Genomic DNA, 17,308 nt, shown 5'->3' on the forward strand with positions numbered 1-17,308 from the left:
TTTGCTTCATTTCAGGGAATGCAAAGTAGAATGTCCTACAATATTTTTTTTATTTCGCTTCTTTGCTTCATTTCGGAGAATGCAAAGTAGAATGCTGCATCGTAGTCAGCTGAAAAATAGAATGAAAATCCAAAAATTCTTTTTCTACCGTTACTTTCTGTGGAAATTTGTCTCGCATAAAAATCATGTTTTGCTTTGTTCAATTTGCAGCGAAGTTGAAGTCAGTCAATGAAGTGAAGTACATGAGTGAGGAAATACAATTTTAAGCTTAATTGAATATGCATGTATGTAAATACCGATTTTTAAGTAAAATCTAAATACCCAAATACATACATGTTTGTATAAAAACTGATTTATAAAAATTTTAATTAATTTTAATCTTTTAAGACATTTTTTGATTTAATATAAATAAGTATGTACTCATCTGGGCATTCTACATTAGTTTCTCTGTAAGGCATTCTTTGTTCGCTTCTCTGGATTCTGTTTATCCATGGGTTCTCCCTTCGTTTGAAGGTAATGCTGCGGGTAAGGGCTTACCGCCAATGACATGCCCATGTTAAAATAAGGCCTTCCTGAAGCGAAAGGGTAAGCGATTCCCATCGCCTAGCTCGTTTCCACTTTCGCTTCTGTGGTAATGGTGTTTTTTGCTGGGTATGGACGTTCTTTAGCATATTAGAGCAAAAAACCTGTGGACGTGGGGCATTAACAAAATGCATTGTATGAGGACAGGGAAGTTGTTAAATTTCGAAATATTGCAGTTTCAAGCTTTTCTGAAATTTACCGTTATATGAAAAGCGGCCGTAATTTTAGTCCGATTTCAATAATTTTCAACGCTTTGCTTTTATGTGGCAAGCACAATAAAAACACCGAGTTGGGTACAAATTGGTAAAACGGTTACAGAGATACATATCTGTGATCATAAGTGGGCGGTGCCACGCCAAATTTCCAAAATTTTACCATAAACGTATTTATTGGTAAAGAATTGTTGCAAGTATCAATTTTGAAAATTCCAAATTTCCAAAATTTTACCATAAACGTATTTATTGGTAAAGAATTGTTGCAAGTATTAATTTTGAATAAATTAGCTTTAATATTTACTGATTTATCGAAGATTTTGTATTTCTCTAAGTTACCGTTATATGTGATGTGGGCGTGGTTAGTGTCCGATTTTTTAAATTTTCGGTCATTTAGTATGCTGTACCAAGGCCAAAACTGTGCCAAGTGTGGAAGAAATTGGTGCAGCGGTTACCAAGATATACACATGTAACGATAAGTGGGCGTGGCTACGCCCATTTTCAAAAAATTTATAATATTCTTATTTTTCGTCTAAAACTTATTGTAAATATCAATTTTGAGTGAATAATCTCCAGTGTTACTAAAATATCGAAGTTTTCGTATTTTTGAAAATTATCGTTATATGGGAAGTGGGCGTGGTTACTGTCCGATTTCGCCCATTTTCAATACCAACCTGTCTTGGATAAATGGAAACCTACGTACCAAATTTCGTTGAGATATCTCAACTTTTGCTCGAGTTATCGTGTACACGGACGGACGGACAGACAGACATGGCTTAGTCGACTTCTCTATTCATTCTGAGCATTTATGTATACATTTGTCTACATCTATCTCGATTCGTTTTGGCTGTTACAAACAACCGTTATGTGAACAAAATTAATATACCCTTGTGCACAAGTGCGCTCGGGTATAAAAATAAACTTGTATCTTTAGCTTTATTTAAATTACATAATAAGTCTCAAGGCCCCGCCAAATAGAAATTCTTTACTGCGTCACAGGGATGATTTTGACTGACAAGACGCATATAACATGGGGAGGCGGCACAATGAAAACGTTGCCGCAAACAAAACGGCTCATTTTGATTGGCAAAAAGTCAGCTGGTTTGAATTCGTTTCATACATTGTTGTTTTGCCGCATTCACGCGCGTCAAAAGTTGAGAGTTGGGCGATTTTTATCAGTTGCAGCCATGCATGCTAGAGGTTTACGCCGACAGGCTTTGCGGCGGCGGCGTGGTCAACTTCAAAAATAATCGGCGGCGGCGGCGACGCCGGCGCGTCTGGAAACGCCGGCGCTACTGCCCATAAGGTAGATTCCAAAGAGCCATGAAGCTTCTAATCTTATCATGTCATCAGATTATAATTCTATTTAATTCATTCATTGACTGCTGCCGAACAGAAGAAAGTCTATATAGTACATACATTAGGTTTACCATCGAAAATGCTTTTTTTGAAAATTTAAAGACCCAACCCCCTAATTTGATTCGTTTTTATGAGAAATATTATTGCCTATTTTTATAGATTTTTTAAAGGCCATTTAGAGGTCGCGGCCTGTCGATTTAGGTCAGAAACTACGATTTTCTAGATTCATGAGTTTTTGAATGACTATTTTTGCTTGAATTTCAAAGAATTTTTTAAAATTAGACCATCGATAATTTCCACAATTTGAAAATATGTAGTACTAACGTACAAAAAAACGATTTTCGATGGGCACCCTAATATACATACATCTCTATGTACTCTGCAAATCCGTATGTACTATTTCAATTTAAAGAAATAAAAAAATTTAAAGGTTAAGTTATTGGGGTAATTTATGTCGCTATCAATAAATTTTTGCAATAAGCTTATCAACCGTTATGTTAAATTACGGAGTTCTTAGGATTTTTTGCGGGTTATTTTTTGCGGGTTTGCGGAAAATAAGATTGGCCTACTTTTTTCCAAAAGTTTAACCCATCAACTCCCACCAGAACGGGTCTTTTTGACCCACTGTTTGAAAAATGGCTTATAAATGGTTAAAATTTCCACTAATATATTAAGCGCCAAATTTTTCTAAGGAGAGCAGAATGTAATGCAAAATAATAGTAATTTTTACCAAAAAGGGGGACTTTAATTCTGTGTAGAAAATATTGCGATGCGCGAGAGCAAAACCTTCCTGGGGCTTGACCACTACATAAGAATACTAACGTAATTTTTACACAGCCACCTATTTCTTGTATACGTCTGTGGGACCCCAGAATAGAGTAACTTACGAATGTAAAAATTAGCAAAAAAAGTGTTTGCTTTTTATTAAAATTCTGTTTAAAATGTTAAAAAAAAAACACAGGAAAATCACTAGTCTTTGTTTTATCTCCAATAATTGAGAAGTTAGATGCAATAAGGGCGCTTCTGTTAAAACAGCTTTCTGAGATATTGGCGTTAAAGTATAACTTTCTTGTTGATGTAGTATATAAAAAAGTAGTATTGTTGTAGTATTAAAAAAAAATTTCTACTGCGGAAAAAATCGTCAGATTACCAGTATTCGACCCTAATTTAACTGTAATAAACGCTTTCGATCGAAAAACGTGTCACATATGTTTTTTTCTGAGTTACGCTTTTTTTTTAATGTTCAGTGGCCCAAGTTATGCAAAAAAAAAACCCTTTTAAAAATGTAATTTTCATTTCGTAAAATAGTGTTTTTATACGAGTAGTATTTAGTTCCTTCAAACGATGTATTTCAATGTGCATACAATATGAAAATTTTGTACAAAATTCCTTAGGCGCCGAACGCCGCCGCCGCGCCGATATTTTCGTAACTCGGCGGCGGCGCGTGTGAAATGACAAAGAACGGCGGCGGCGGCGGCGTGGCCCGGCGGCGTATACCTCTAATGCATGCGTTGTCAATGCGGCGTCTTCTATTCAAAATCACAGAGTTAACTTCGATGTCAGTCAAAAGCATCCCTGTGACGCAGAAAATAATTTCTATCTGGCGAGGCCTTTAGTGTACACATAAATTTTTTAGATATATTGTCATTTCACTTCATTATAAAAATTTTGAGCAGCCCCGATTTAAACAATAGTCTTCGAGTGTCTTCTGCAAATCGATAAATTGTTTTAGTGATGATTTCATTTTTGTTTTTTCTACAACAACTCTGTGAACGCTAAGCATAACTAAACATAAATTCAAGTATAAAATAAGAGAAAATCTTAACAGACAATAAAGAACGTAAATCTATAAGAGGAGACAACACGTTATAATTGTATCGAGTGTGAACATCAGGAGCGCGCCTTCTCTTTTCATCCAATCACAAAACGTATTTGGGTAAAAGAGAAAGCCCACTCCTGATGTTCCCACTCGTTACAATTATAACGTGTTATCTCTTCTTATAGATTTACGTTCTTTGCAGATAATAATTATTTTACCTTTTTTAAGTAAATGACTGTTTATCAGACTAACAAAAGTAAGCTGAAAAGGACGTTCACAGTTGATAAAATTATCGAGGAACAACCAGCAGTTTACCAAAACTACCGAAATTGATGTGAAGATACCCAAAGTTTTAATTCATTGCACAAATTTTTTGAATCGGAAATTGATTATAAGTTAATAGAAATAAACTCACAATGAAACTTTGGAATTTAGGGGAGGGGGCTTGCTCCTGCGTACGCCCATGGCTACGTCTGTTCTGCCTTCTCGGGGCTAGATAGAGAAGCAAAACGAATGGGTCTGTTGGTGAACGAGGACAAAACAACAGTTAGAGCATATGCTTCTTGGCACCCTCGACACTGTTGATTACAAGTTTGAAAAAGTAGACGACTTCGTTTATTTCGGAATCAGCGTTAACACCAATAATAATTCCAACGGAGAATCATTCTTGCCAACAAGTGCTACTTTAGACTGAGTAGGAAATTGGGAAGTAAAGTCACTCATCAAGCCTGTCCTGTAGCTCGTTTCTGTAACTCTTCTCTACCGATTATTTCTCTACTGGTAGAGAATATACATCATACTCTACTACTCATTAGCAGTAGAGAAAACGGCGGCGAATTCATATATGGATTCGCGTTGGTAGAGAATTGTTACAAAAACGAGCTACTGGTATATGGCGCGACGGCATGGACAATTAAAACATCTGATGAAGCGATGGCGAATACCGCAGACGATGGAACGATGAGCTCTAAGAGCTTTACAACAATATAGACGAATGGACGAAAATGTTCAACGCGTGTCGCGATGCCTCAGGAAGGCCTCCTCTGCGTTCCAGGTGGAGAAGGACTTGGTTTCACTTGCCATTTCCAATTGGAGTCAGTTGGCACAGAAGATAAATGACTGGTGTGCTGTTTTTTACTCGGCCAAAATCGCGTAGGTGGTTACAGCGACAATAAAGAAGAAGAAGAGGATATCAATCAAAATGGTTTTGAAAAAACTTTATTTCCAAACTACATGTATAAAAGGTTGTCACTTGTTTGAAAAATTTAATTCTACTCAAATTAAGCGAATTAGATAATATATAATGCATCACAATACGGGTGTCAGACGAAAAAGGTTTTACTTTGAAAATATTTAAACATTTTTACCATCTGTTTATAAATTTAAACTGAATGTATAATAATAATAGATTGGCGCTAACACATATGTTAGTGTTTGGCCGAGCTTTTCTTCCGATTTGTGGCGTGCACCTTGATGTTGTCGCACAAAGGGGGCATAAAGTTTTACGTCGACTCCGAATGGCGATTGTATTTTTTTGAGAAGCTGTTTTTCATGGCAGAAACACACTCGGAGGTTTGCCATTGCCTGCCGAGGGGCGACTGTTATTAGAAAAACTTTTTTTGCTTCTAATTTTTTGATGTTGGTTTGAATCGGGCTTGAGCCCAGGCCCTTCGGAATGGTAGCGCGCACTGCTAACCACTACAACACAGCGGTCACATGTGAATGTATACAATTGGTTAAATAAGTTACTATAATATGTACATATATCAATCAAAATGGCTTTGAGATAACTTTATTTCTAAACTGAATGTAGGGGCGTTGTTCTCCGTTTTTTAAATTAAATACAACTTGAATTAAGGGAATTAGAAAATTTAAATATGTATAAGAATATGGGTGCCACACGAAAAAGGTTTAAAGAGGTTTTAGTTTGAAAATATATTTAACAGTGGCGCCATCTGTTTAAAAAGCCCATTTTATTTAAATTATACATAAGTTATTGTATGAAATATTAAAATGTGGACATCAAGCGAAGGAGTCTTAGGAAATATTTAGTTTGAATATTAAGGATATTAATGAGGGTTGTCATCTGTTTAAAAAAGAAAACTCAAACTATTTAATGAGTAAGAGGAATTAGTAAGGGTGCATGAAATAAGTATCATCTCTATATGCGCCTCTTTTTAAGATGGTGTGCGATAAAATGGTGATGGACTCGATTTTCCAAACCGGTTCACCACGATTGAAAGACAGCCGAAAATTTTTTGTTAATCGCACTCCGAATATGAGTGTTGAGAACATGGGCATAAATCTGATAGATTTGTAGACGAGGGACAGCTGCGCGATTTTGCTTTTTAAATTTTGTATTTTTTCAAATTTGAAGATGGATTACCTACCAAATGAATTGTAAACCTTTTTAGAATATTAACTTGTATATCGTAAATTTGGGTGGCGTGTTTTTCCGATTTTTGAATTGTAAATCGACGGTACGAGGAGACCCGAGCGCGCCAGCCTAAGTTTTTTAGTCTTCTACTGACCGCCACCGCTTTCACATCGTTAACTTTCAAATCCGCCCCTCTGGCACTTTGAATTAGAATTTTCATTGTAATCAAACATATTGGATAATAAACACTTGAGATTCATAGATTATAAAGCAAATTATATCTCTTTTCGTTACGCATTTACATGCATACGGTTTAGGCAAATGCACTCTGCACGTACGCAACAAGTGGACGTAAGTACTCGAACAATGAGCCAAGTTAAATTTGCTAGCATTATTCATGCGCGATAAATAAATATGGAATATCCTCTACCGTGACAAATCTCATAAATAAATAAGAAGGAATAATCATTAGTGAGAATCTCCTGACCCTGATTTTTCGCTATTCATTCTATAAAATATTTCAAGCTACAAACATATCTTACAATTTTGGAATAACTTTAAAGTTGTAAATCAATTTTAAGGAAAATCAAATAATTCATTTGAATTTCTATTTTTGAAATTTAAATAATAACAGTTTACTCTTGCTTTACTTACTTCCTCAGGGTGGCCACAAAGCTGTATATATAAACAACAACAGCTGTTAGAAAGTAAGCCATTGGTAATTTATAGCCCAACGTACTGGCACCGGATATGTTCGAATAATAACTGAAAGCAAAAATGGCAAATTATGATAAATTTTATAAAACAAAGTTGTTCAGTCATTGCCTTTAATTGCATACAAATGTATACAAAATTACTAATAACATTTTTTTGATTATTATATTTATTTTTTTACTTACCCGTAAAACATTGGCGAATATTTAATGTAACCTTCGAATTCCCAGTATGTAAAGAAATTTCCAGCCACTTTATACTCATGCTCGGTCATACGCTTACGGGGATCGGTCTCATCTTTCTTCGTAGCAAAGTACTGTCGAAGTCCAACACATTGATAAATGACCGCGGTTTACGCAGATGACGACATTGACGTAGGAATGATGAAAAGTAAGTACATACATACATACATATGTACGTACATAGATATGGAATGAAAGTTTGCAGACAAGATGGCATTATGACGCGAAAATTTGACATTGACGAAATGATTAGAATTATTCAGCGTAACTCACCTCAGGCCCGATGACGAATGCCACCAATGGTATGGCAATCATGATGTTTACCCACATAAGCCAGCGAAGAAAAGTGAAATGGGATGCTACGCCGGAGCCAAAATGCGACTCGATCTCCTTGATACGCAATTCCCAGGGGATAAGAACGGTGAGGAAGCTTACGGTCTCTCGCTTCCAATGCAGCCAACGCTGAGGATGACGATATTTGAAAGGGTACATAAATAATTTGCAATTACGTATCTAACTTTTGCATATTTGGTGAGCACAAAGATGTCCATATGTATGCCATATATGTATGTGTGTGAATAAATTTATAAACACTTGCAAATTTCGATCTTACTAATGAATTTATTTCTTTACGTTTTAGTATCTTTCTCATCTGTGTGGAAGCCTGTTAACTGCGAATAAAATTGAATTTTCGTTATGCGCTCTGTCGTTTATTGTACGTATAACATAAACTTGTGGTCTCTTGATTAAGTTAAGTGACCTTTGGCCAGTTTTAGCTATTTTTCTTTTGTCTATTTAATATGTATAATTTTTTATAAAATCTAGCACATTACATAACCAGCGCCCCTTTAATCAACATTACAAACTACGTACAAAAATTATAAAAATTCAACAAACTTTAACAATTACATCTAAATTATTCTTACCTTTCTTAAAATTGCCTCCAATCCCGTCGCAAGCAGATTTCCTATGTAAACTTGCAACAAAGTTCAATTCTGCCATTTCCTTGAAGGGATTTTCGTGATTTCAGACCCTTTAGTAAAGTTATTATGATTTGTTCATATTGTTTTTGTTTTTTACACATCTTTCCTCTTTCAAAAATATACAATTTCATAAAATTTCAATGTTTATTTATCGCATTGCTTGAGCGTTAGACGATCTAGAGTCCATACACATAAGTAGCCCATTAAGCCTATTTGGGCACTCAAAGCTGATACTATAGACAATGTTTATATGTAAAAATAAAAATTTTTAAAAATTCTATAATCAAAAAAAAATAAAAAAATGTTCAACTAATTTTTTTTTTATACGTTGCACATTAATGTAAAAAATGTACAATTAAAGCCCATAATAAAACGGAAGAAATACATTTTTTTTTTCATTAAGTTTCGTTAAAAGGTTTCCAAGATACAGCACCTTAAAGAAAGGTTTGTATGACGTTTTCTTAAAATTTAAGTTCCGTGTAAATAGGCCACCCTACGTTCTATCGGTAATTCATGTCACCTAGACCAGTGTTACCAAACATGGGCTTTTCCTACCAAAACTGGTAGGTTTTTTTCGATTTGGTAGGTTGGTAGGCTTGATTGGATTTTGGTAGGTTTCGGGTCTACGAGTAATAGTTATAAAAATAGAAAATATGTATCTCCAAACATTTTAGCAATTTTTTTTTAAATGAATATTTCACCGGTGCGTTCGTATACCGGCGGCCGAAAACATGATTCCTCAGTACAAACGTATACCCTTATTATTGCCAATATACAATACGAACATCGATATATACTTTATGGCGTACTTGGACCAAGATTCCAGGAAAGTCTGCCAATGGGCTTGTACCCAACCATATTCTGGGCGCAGGTCTTCGCAATCGAAATCTGTCTTCTCGAATTTTATCGTAGAAGCCTTAGAGTATTTTAAAACGGCATCAAGGCTTGTGAACTCTTGAGCCACCTGGGCGCCCGCAATAGCGTACCGTTGTGGAGGGTTCAGGGACATGAAGGGTTTGATGGCAACAACTTGCAACATCTTGCAAATGCGTTTGCATGGTTCCGAGCCTTTCTGCGGTACATCTAAAGGATACACTGCAGACCTACTTAGGAGCTAGCTGGGAATTGCTGCACACTGGCGGAAGTCGAAGGGAATACAATCAAAGATATTCATAACTTTTCAAGAGAAACTCCGAAATATACCTTGAATTTAAAACTCTTACTGGCTACCTGACAGAACACTGCAAGTTAACGTACCGATTGAATTAAAGGGTCTTTCTGTAGAGACTGACAGTAGGTTTTGTGGGCCGGTGAAGGAAACCCCAGAGTATATTCGGAATTAGCACAATATATCTTCTAAGGTTGCAACGCGGGTATCTCCGAGGTAATAATAATAATATATGTAGTCACTTGACACGAATAAAGACGTTCGGGTGTTTTGACAGCGAAAAAGATGCATGAAAAAAATTTGCGAAAAAAGACGCGTAAACATGGATTCAACATCATTCCGGAAAAACTTTTTGGGGGATTCGTATACTCGCAAACATAGTTGACTGCAAAAATAAGTCTTCTTCGTCTTTCTTCGCCGTAAAAGAGGTTAACGCGTCTGCCTTTGCCCTCGCCTATGTTAGGAATCCTTCTTCGCTGAAATTTGTTACGCGTCTGTTTTCGCTGTCAACTTTTGAGCGCGCGACTTTATTCGTATCTAACGACGATATGTATGTCTTCTCTTCTTCTTCTTTTTTGGCGCTGTAACCGCCTAAGCGATTTTGGCCGAGTTCAGCAAAGCACGCCAGTCGTTTCTCCTCTGTGCCAACTGACGCCAATTGGAAACGCCAAGTGAAGCCAAGTCCTTCTTCCATCGCAGTGGGGGCCTCCCTCTTCCTCTGCTACCACCAGCGGGTTCCGAGGTGAATACTTTCAGAGCTGGAGCGTCGGTGTCCATTCGAACGAAATGACCAAGCCAGCGGAACCGCTGTATTTTAATTCGCTGCACTATGTCCATATCGTTGTAAAGCTCATACAGCTCATCGTTCCATCGTCTGCGGTACTCGCCGTCGCCAACGCGCAAAGGCCCGTAAATCTTCCGCAAAATCTTTCTCTCAAACAGTCCAAGAGCCGCCTCATCGGATGTTGTCATTGTCCGTGCTTCTGCGCCATATACCAGCACGGGCATGATGAGTGACTTATAGAGCGTGGTTTTCGTACGTCGAGAGAGGACTTTACTCCTGAATTGCCTACTCAGTCCAAAGTAGCACTTGTTGGCAAGAGTGATTCCACGTTGGATTTCAATGCTGACATTATTATCGGTGTTAATGCTGGTTCCCAAGTAAACGAAATTCTCTACTTTCTCGAAATTGTTACTGTCAACAGTGACGTGGGTGCCATGGCGCGAATGTGCTGACTGTTTGTTTGATGACAGGAGATACTTCGTCTTGTCCTCGTTTACCACCAGACCCATGCGCTTTGCTTCCCTATCCAACTTGGAAAAGGCAGAACAGACTTCGCGGTTTTTGTTACCGATGATGTCGATGTCATCGGCATAAGCCAGCAATTGCACGCTCTTGTATTAAATTGTTCCTGAGCGGTTCAGTTCTCCAGCTCTTATTATCTTCTCCAACATCAGATTAAAGAAGTCACACGAAAGGGAGTCGCCCTGTCTGAAACCCCGTTTTGTGGCGAACGGCTCGGAGAGGTCTTTTCCAATTCTGACGGAGCTGGTGGTATTGCTCAACGTCATTTTACACAGCCGTATGAGTTTTGAGGGGATGCCAAATTCAGACATAGCGGCGTATAGGCAACTGCTTTTAGTGCTGTCAAAAGCGGCTTTAAAGTCGACAAATAGGTGGTGAGTGTCGATCCTTTTCTCGCGGGTCTTTTCCAAGATTTGGCGTATTGTGAATACCTGGTCTATGGTGGATTTGCCAGGTCTAAAGCCACACTGATAAGGCCCAATCAGTTCATTGACGGTGGGCTTCAGTCTTTCACACAATACGCTCGATAAGACCTTGTAACCTATGCTTAGAAGGCTGATCCCGCGGTAGTTGGCGCGAATGGCGGGGTCACCTTTCTTGTGGAATGGGCAGAGCACACTTAAATTCTAGTCGTCGGGCATGCGTTCATCTGACCATATTCTGCACAAGAGTTGATGCATGCACCTTATCAACTCCTCGCCGCCGTACTTGAATAGCTCAGCTGGCAGGCTGTCAGCTCCAGCGGCTTTGTTGTTTTTCAGCCGCGTTATTGCTATACGTACCTCGTCATAGTCAGGCGGTGGAACGTCGACTCCGTCATCATCGACTGCGGGCTCGGGTTCTTCTTCTCCACAACTTTCCGTGCTGCTACCATTTAGTAGGGCGGAAAAGTGTTCCCTCCATAATTTAGGTACGCTCTGGACATCCGTTACTAGGTCGCCATTATTGTTCTTACAGGAGTGCGCCCGGTCTTTAAACCTTCCGTAAGTCGCCTAACCACCAGAGAGGTAAAATTTTCGGGCATTCCTCCTATCGGCCAGCATTTCAAGCTCTTCGCACTCACGTATTTCTGCCTCTCTCTTCTTGTTGCGGCAAATACGTCTCGCTTCCCTCTTCAGACCCCTATAGCGGTCCGACATAGCGCGCGTTGCGCCCGATCGCAGCGTGGCCCTGTAGGCGGCATCTTTTTTCTCTGCAGCTTCCTGACACTCCTCATCGTACCAGTTGTTCTTTCGGGCTCGCTGAAATCCGACTACTTCTTCGGCGGCGGTACTTAATGAGCGGGAAATGTGGTTCCACTGCTCGCATATGTCGGTTTGTTGAAGAGTGCTCTCTGAGAGCAGGTGTGAGAGTCGAGTAGCGAAAGCGCTGGCTGTCTGTTGTGATTGCAGCTTTTCGACGTTAAGCTTTCCTTGCATATTTGGGCGCACATTTTTTGCTGCACAGAGGCGGGTGCGTATCTTGGCTGCAACAAGATTTTTTATATTGATATTTTTTTTTGTACCAGCCTTGTTTTAGTTTTACTAAATGTTATGTTAGCTATGTTTTTAATAAATTTGACATTGAAAAAAAATATTAAAAATCAAAAAAAAGGTTTGGTAGGTTTTGGTTGGTTATGGTAGGAAATTTAGGTAGGAAAAAAATGTATCTGTGGCCACGCTGACCTAGACCTTCAATCTCATAAACTTTCATCCAAATCCTTAGAGGTCGCGCACTGAGGTGGCCGCGGTGACATGAAATGCCTCATATTTTATTTTATTTTTTACTAGATGGTCTAGTATTCGCGAAGCTTTACCACGCGCTGAATGCGTAAATAAGTAAGTACATACATATAAGCATTTGGAGAAAGTAGGTGACAACCCTATAAAAATAAATAAAGCCTTATTGCATACTTAATTGCCAAGCCCTTTTTTTGACAACTTATATTTTTAATGCAACGAACGGTGTGGATCTTATAAATTTTTTAGGCAGGCGGCAACTCCATTAAAAAAAAAAAACATTATTGCACATCTAGAGGCCAACTAATTTTTCGTATTCCAGCGAACCGCCCATACCTTATAATTTTTCACATGGGTGGCAACCCTCTTCGAAAAAATAAAACGTCATTGCACATCTGAAGCCTGAGAAGGGATTGAGACCTAATTTTTTTAAATGAATGAACTGGGCAAATCTGATGTAATTAACAAAAAATGCCTTCACGTATTATATTTAAGGTGGTAATTATACCCGAGCGCACTTGTGCACAAGGGTATATTAATTTTGTTCACATAACGGTTGTTTGTAACAGCCAAAACGAATCGAGATAGATATAGACTAACGTATACATAAATGATCAGGATGAAGAAAGAAATCGATTAAGCCATGTCTGTCTGCCCGTCCGTCGGTCCGTCTGTCCATCCGTCCGTGTACACGATAACTCGAGCAAAAATTGAGATATCTCAACGAAATTTGGTATGTAGGTTTCCCTTAATCCAAGGTAGGTTGGTATTGAAAATGGGCGAAATCGGACTTTAACCACGTCCACTTCCCATATAACGGTAATTTCCAGAAATACGAAAACTGCGATATTTTAGTAACTACTGAAGATAATTCACTCAAAATTGATATTTACAATAATTTTTAGACGAAAAATAAGAATATTATAAATTTTTGGAAAATGGGCGTAGCCACGCCCACTTATGGTTACATGTGTATATCTTGGTAACCGCTGCACCAATTTCTTTCAAACTTGGCACAGTTGTTGGCCTTCGCATAACATACCAAATGGCCGAAAATTATTAAAATCGCTCAATAACCACGCCTACTTCCCACATAACGGTAATTTTCAGAAATACGAAAACTGCGATATTTTAGTAACTACTGGAGATTATTCACTCAAAATTTATATTTATAATAAGTTTTAGACGAAAAATAAGAATATTATAAATTTTTGGAAAATGGGCGTAGCCACGCCCACTTATGGTTACATGTGTATATCTTGGTAACCGCTGCACCAATTTCTTCCAAACTTGGCACAGTTGTTGGTCTTGGTACAGCATACAAAATCGCAGAAAATTTTTAAAATCGGACAATAACCACGCCCACATCCCATATAACGGTAATTTAGAGAAATACAAAATCTTCGATAAATCATTAAATATTGAAGCTAATTTATTCAAAATTGATGCTTGCAACAATTCTTTACCAAGAAATACGTTTATGGTAAAATTTTGGAAAATGGGCGTGGCACCGCCCACTTATGATCACATATAAGTATATCGGTAACCGTTCTACCAATTTGTACCAAACTCGGTATGGTTATTGTACTTGCCACGTGTAAGCAAAACGTTGAAAATTATTGAAATCGGACTAAAATATCGGCCGATTCTCATATAACGGTAAATTTAATAAATGCTTGAAACTTCAATATTTCGAAATTGAAGGACGCTAATTTACTCAAAATTGATACACCTCGGCTTACCATCTAGCGGAAGGTTTCGGAAGGGTGAAAAAACATATATTTAATACTTGCGCCGGGTATTTAATGTTCGGCTCCGCCCGAACTTAGACTTTCTTACTTGTTTTTAATTATTTTTCGTATTCCAACGAACAGCCCCTGTCTTATAAATTTTCACACAGGTGGGAGCCCTCCACGGTTGCCAACTTTTGCATTATTGAAACCAGGACATCAACTTCATTGCTGTATATTTGAACATTTCCTATTTAAAATAAGAAAACATAAAAAAAAAACAAAAAAAAAATAAAAAATATAGATACAAATTTCCATAATGCAAAATTTCAATGCTAATACTTTTAATTAATTTAAAAGATAAATTAAAGTTGAAATAAAAATCACAACGAATTATAAATTATAAATTTCTATATACATATCGTCGTTTAAAGTACAAAACCGCGTATCGTCATTCTGCAAAACCGAGTAACTGACATTTGCAGCCAAATATTGGATTTGGTCACACAAGCTCTTGGCTCAATCCTTATCCATTCGTCCTGAAATATACTAGCCAGAAATGCGATTGCTTTATAAAAAAAAAAACATTTTGAAATATGAGTGTTTTTACTCTCTAGAAAATAATTTTTGCAACCTCATATACGCGGTTTTGCATTATCCTGATACGCGGTTTTGCATTTTGTTGATACGCGGCTTTGTACTTTAAACGACGGTATGTATGTATTTGGCAAGGGGAATTTTTCACAATGTACATATGTTACTTTTTTACTTAAATTTTTCCGCGAATTTTTTATAAAAACCTAGTTCATACTACAACGGAAACATAAAAATTTATCTAAACTTCGTGCAAAACTCAGAAAAATTCAATAAATTTGCCTACAAGTTGACACTGTTGTATAACTAAGCGCCTGTTTGAAGCTGGTAAAAAATCGCGTTGATTTTTGGCAGTTTCTTCCAAACAAAAAAATGTCGAACATACTTTGTGTACTCATTTTGTTTAAAAAGCCACGGCTTGAATTCCTTGTTTAAAATGAATTCGTAACTACAATTTTTGACTTTAATAGCATATCGTCGTTTAAAGTACAAAACCGCGTATCGTGATTCTGCAAAACCGCGTAACTGGCATTGGCTGCCAAAAATTGGATTTGCTCACACAAGCTCTTGGCTCAATCCTTATCCATTCGTCCTGAAATATACTAGGCAGATATGCGATTGCTTTAGAAAAAAGAGAACCATTTTGAAATATGGGTGTTTTTAAACTTTAGAAAATAATTTCTACAACTTCACATACGCGGTTTTGCATTTTACTGATACGCGGTTTTGCATTTTGTTGATACGCGGTTTTGCACTTTAAACGACGATATGTAAACATATGTATATGAATGTATATACACTAGGCTGGGCCAATGTCGATTTTAATAAATAGCATGGTATTTCCTGATTCTGCAGATAATTCTAAGAGAGAGTATAGAAGAAACTATGGCTCGGAAATGAGCCAGCGCATTATTAAATGAAAAAAATACCTTTTCAGAATATTATTATTTTTTTTACCCTTTTCTTAAAGCTTTTACATATAAAATGTGTGTATTTAAGTTTTTTACATTTCTTTTTTTGTATAAACCATTTTTAAAAAGCAAATCATTACCTACAGGAGAAAATGTGCCAAGTCCATTTTTTTGAAGTTGTTCAGGAGAGACGAAAAAGCGATATAGTTTCTCATTATCTGTCATTCTGCATCAAAAACTAAATTTTTATTAAAGTGGACTTGGCACGTTTTCACGTTTAGGTAGCAAAATACATCTGTTTTTCTAACTTGTAACTTAAAAGATTAACAAACATTAAAAAGAAACGCTTTTTGTATTTTAAGAACAAAAACTTGATATGAAGGCGTCTAGGACTTACCGTTGATTTTTCCCAATTTTTTCGCTGACAGTGCCTCTTCCATACAATAATGCCTTTTTTCGACGGTAAATCTTAGCTAATTGCACTTTAACAACACTGAGTGTACCACGAAACTCTATACCCAAAATCTTTCTAAGAAATCCATCTGAAAAGGCTTCAATTTTTACAAAAGTTTGCTAATTTTTTTCTAAATATTGGACAAAGTTTAAACTTAGATTTATACGACTGTTGTTAAAGAGTAAACCATTTACAAACAAATAAGTAAAAATTACAAAAAAAATAAATTGTTAGAACTTGTCAATATGTGGTGCGTTTTTAAATTTGATACGGATTTTGGACGGTAAAAGGTGAACTTTCCAAAATCGGCATGTAACGAAAAAATAAAATTTTGAGAACAAGTAAATTTTTCTTTTAAAAAAGAGTCTAATTTCCGACTTATAGTTTCTTCTACATTTTCTCTTAGAATTATATAGAGAAACCGAAAATACCATGCGATTCGTCGAAAAACTGTCGTCTGAACAATTTGACCACCTTATTTTACATATATATTAACAGTTCTAATTTTTTTTACGAGATGTCTAAAATTTTTTCTTCCCAAAAACCGGGACATGGCTCTAAAATCCGGGACAGTCCCGCCGAAAACGGGACCGTGGATCCCTCTTCTGAAGGCCAAGCCCTTTCCTGTGAAACTTAATTTTTTTATCGAATTAACTGTGCAAATCTGATGTAATTAATAAAAAATGCCTTCACGTATTATACATAAGATGGTAATTTTTAAATAGGTGGCAACCCCGCTCAAAAAAATTTAAGCTTATTGCACATCCGGAGACCATACCCTTTTAGACAGGCGGCAACTCCATTAAAAAAAAAACACATCTAGGGGCTACCTAATTTTTCGTATTCCAGCGAACCGCCCATACCTTATAATTTTTCGCATGGGTGGCAACCCTATTCGAAAAAATAAAACGTCATTGCATATCTGAAGCCTGGGAAGGGCTTGAGACCTAAATAGTTTAAAAGAATGAACTGGGCAAATCTGATGTAACTAACAAAAAATGCATTCACGTATTATATGTAAGGTGGTAATATTTAATTATATTTCGGATTCCAACGAACAGCCCATGTCTTATAAACTTTCACACAGGTGGGATCCCTCTTCTGAAGGCCAAGCCCTTTCCTGTGAAACTTCATTTTTT

The 17,308-nt window shown here is 37.0% G+C and overlaps 1 protein-coding gene across 1 annotated transcript in view; it reads right to left on the reverse strand.

The window, feature by feature from the left end:
* LOC118749048 overlaps positions 1-9,327 on the reverse strand; it is a 100,015-nt gene extending 90,688 nt beyond the window's left edge. Inside the window, exons 1-4 of the mRNA XM_036483838.1 lie at positions 9,139-9,327; positions 7,579-7,767; positions 7,249-7,379; positions 7,004-7,114 (exon numbers count right to left, since the gene is read on the reverse strand). Of these exons, the coding sequence (XP_036339731.1) occupies positions 7,004-7,114; positions 7,249-7,379; positions 7,579-7,767; positions 9,139-9,327 (620 nt within the window). The remainder of the gene's footprint in view (positions 1-7,003; positions 7,115-7,248; positions 7,380-7,578; positions 7,768-9,138) is intronic.
* Between the last annotated feature and the right edge of the window lie 7,981 nt (positions 9,328-17,308).

Source organism: Rhagoletis pomonella, unplaced genomic scaffold, assembly GCF_013731165.1.
Source record: "Rhagoletis pomonella isolate Grant_MI unplaced genomic scaffold, Rhpom_1.0 Rhpom_scaffold_00014, whole genome shotgun sequence".
NCBI lineage: Eukaryota > Metazoa > Arthropoda > Insecta > Diptera > Tephritidae > Rhagoletis > Rhagoletis pomonella.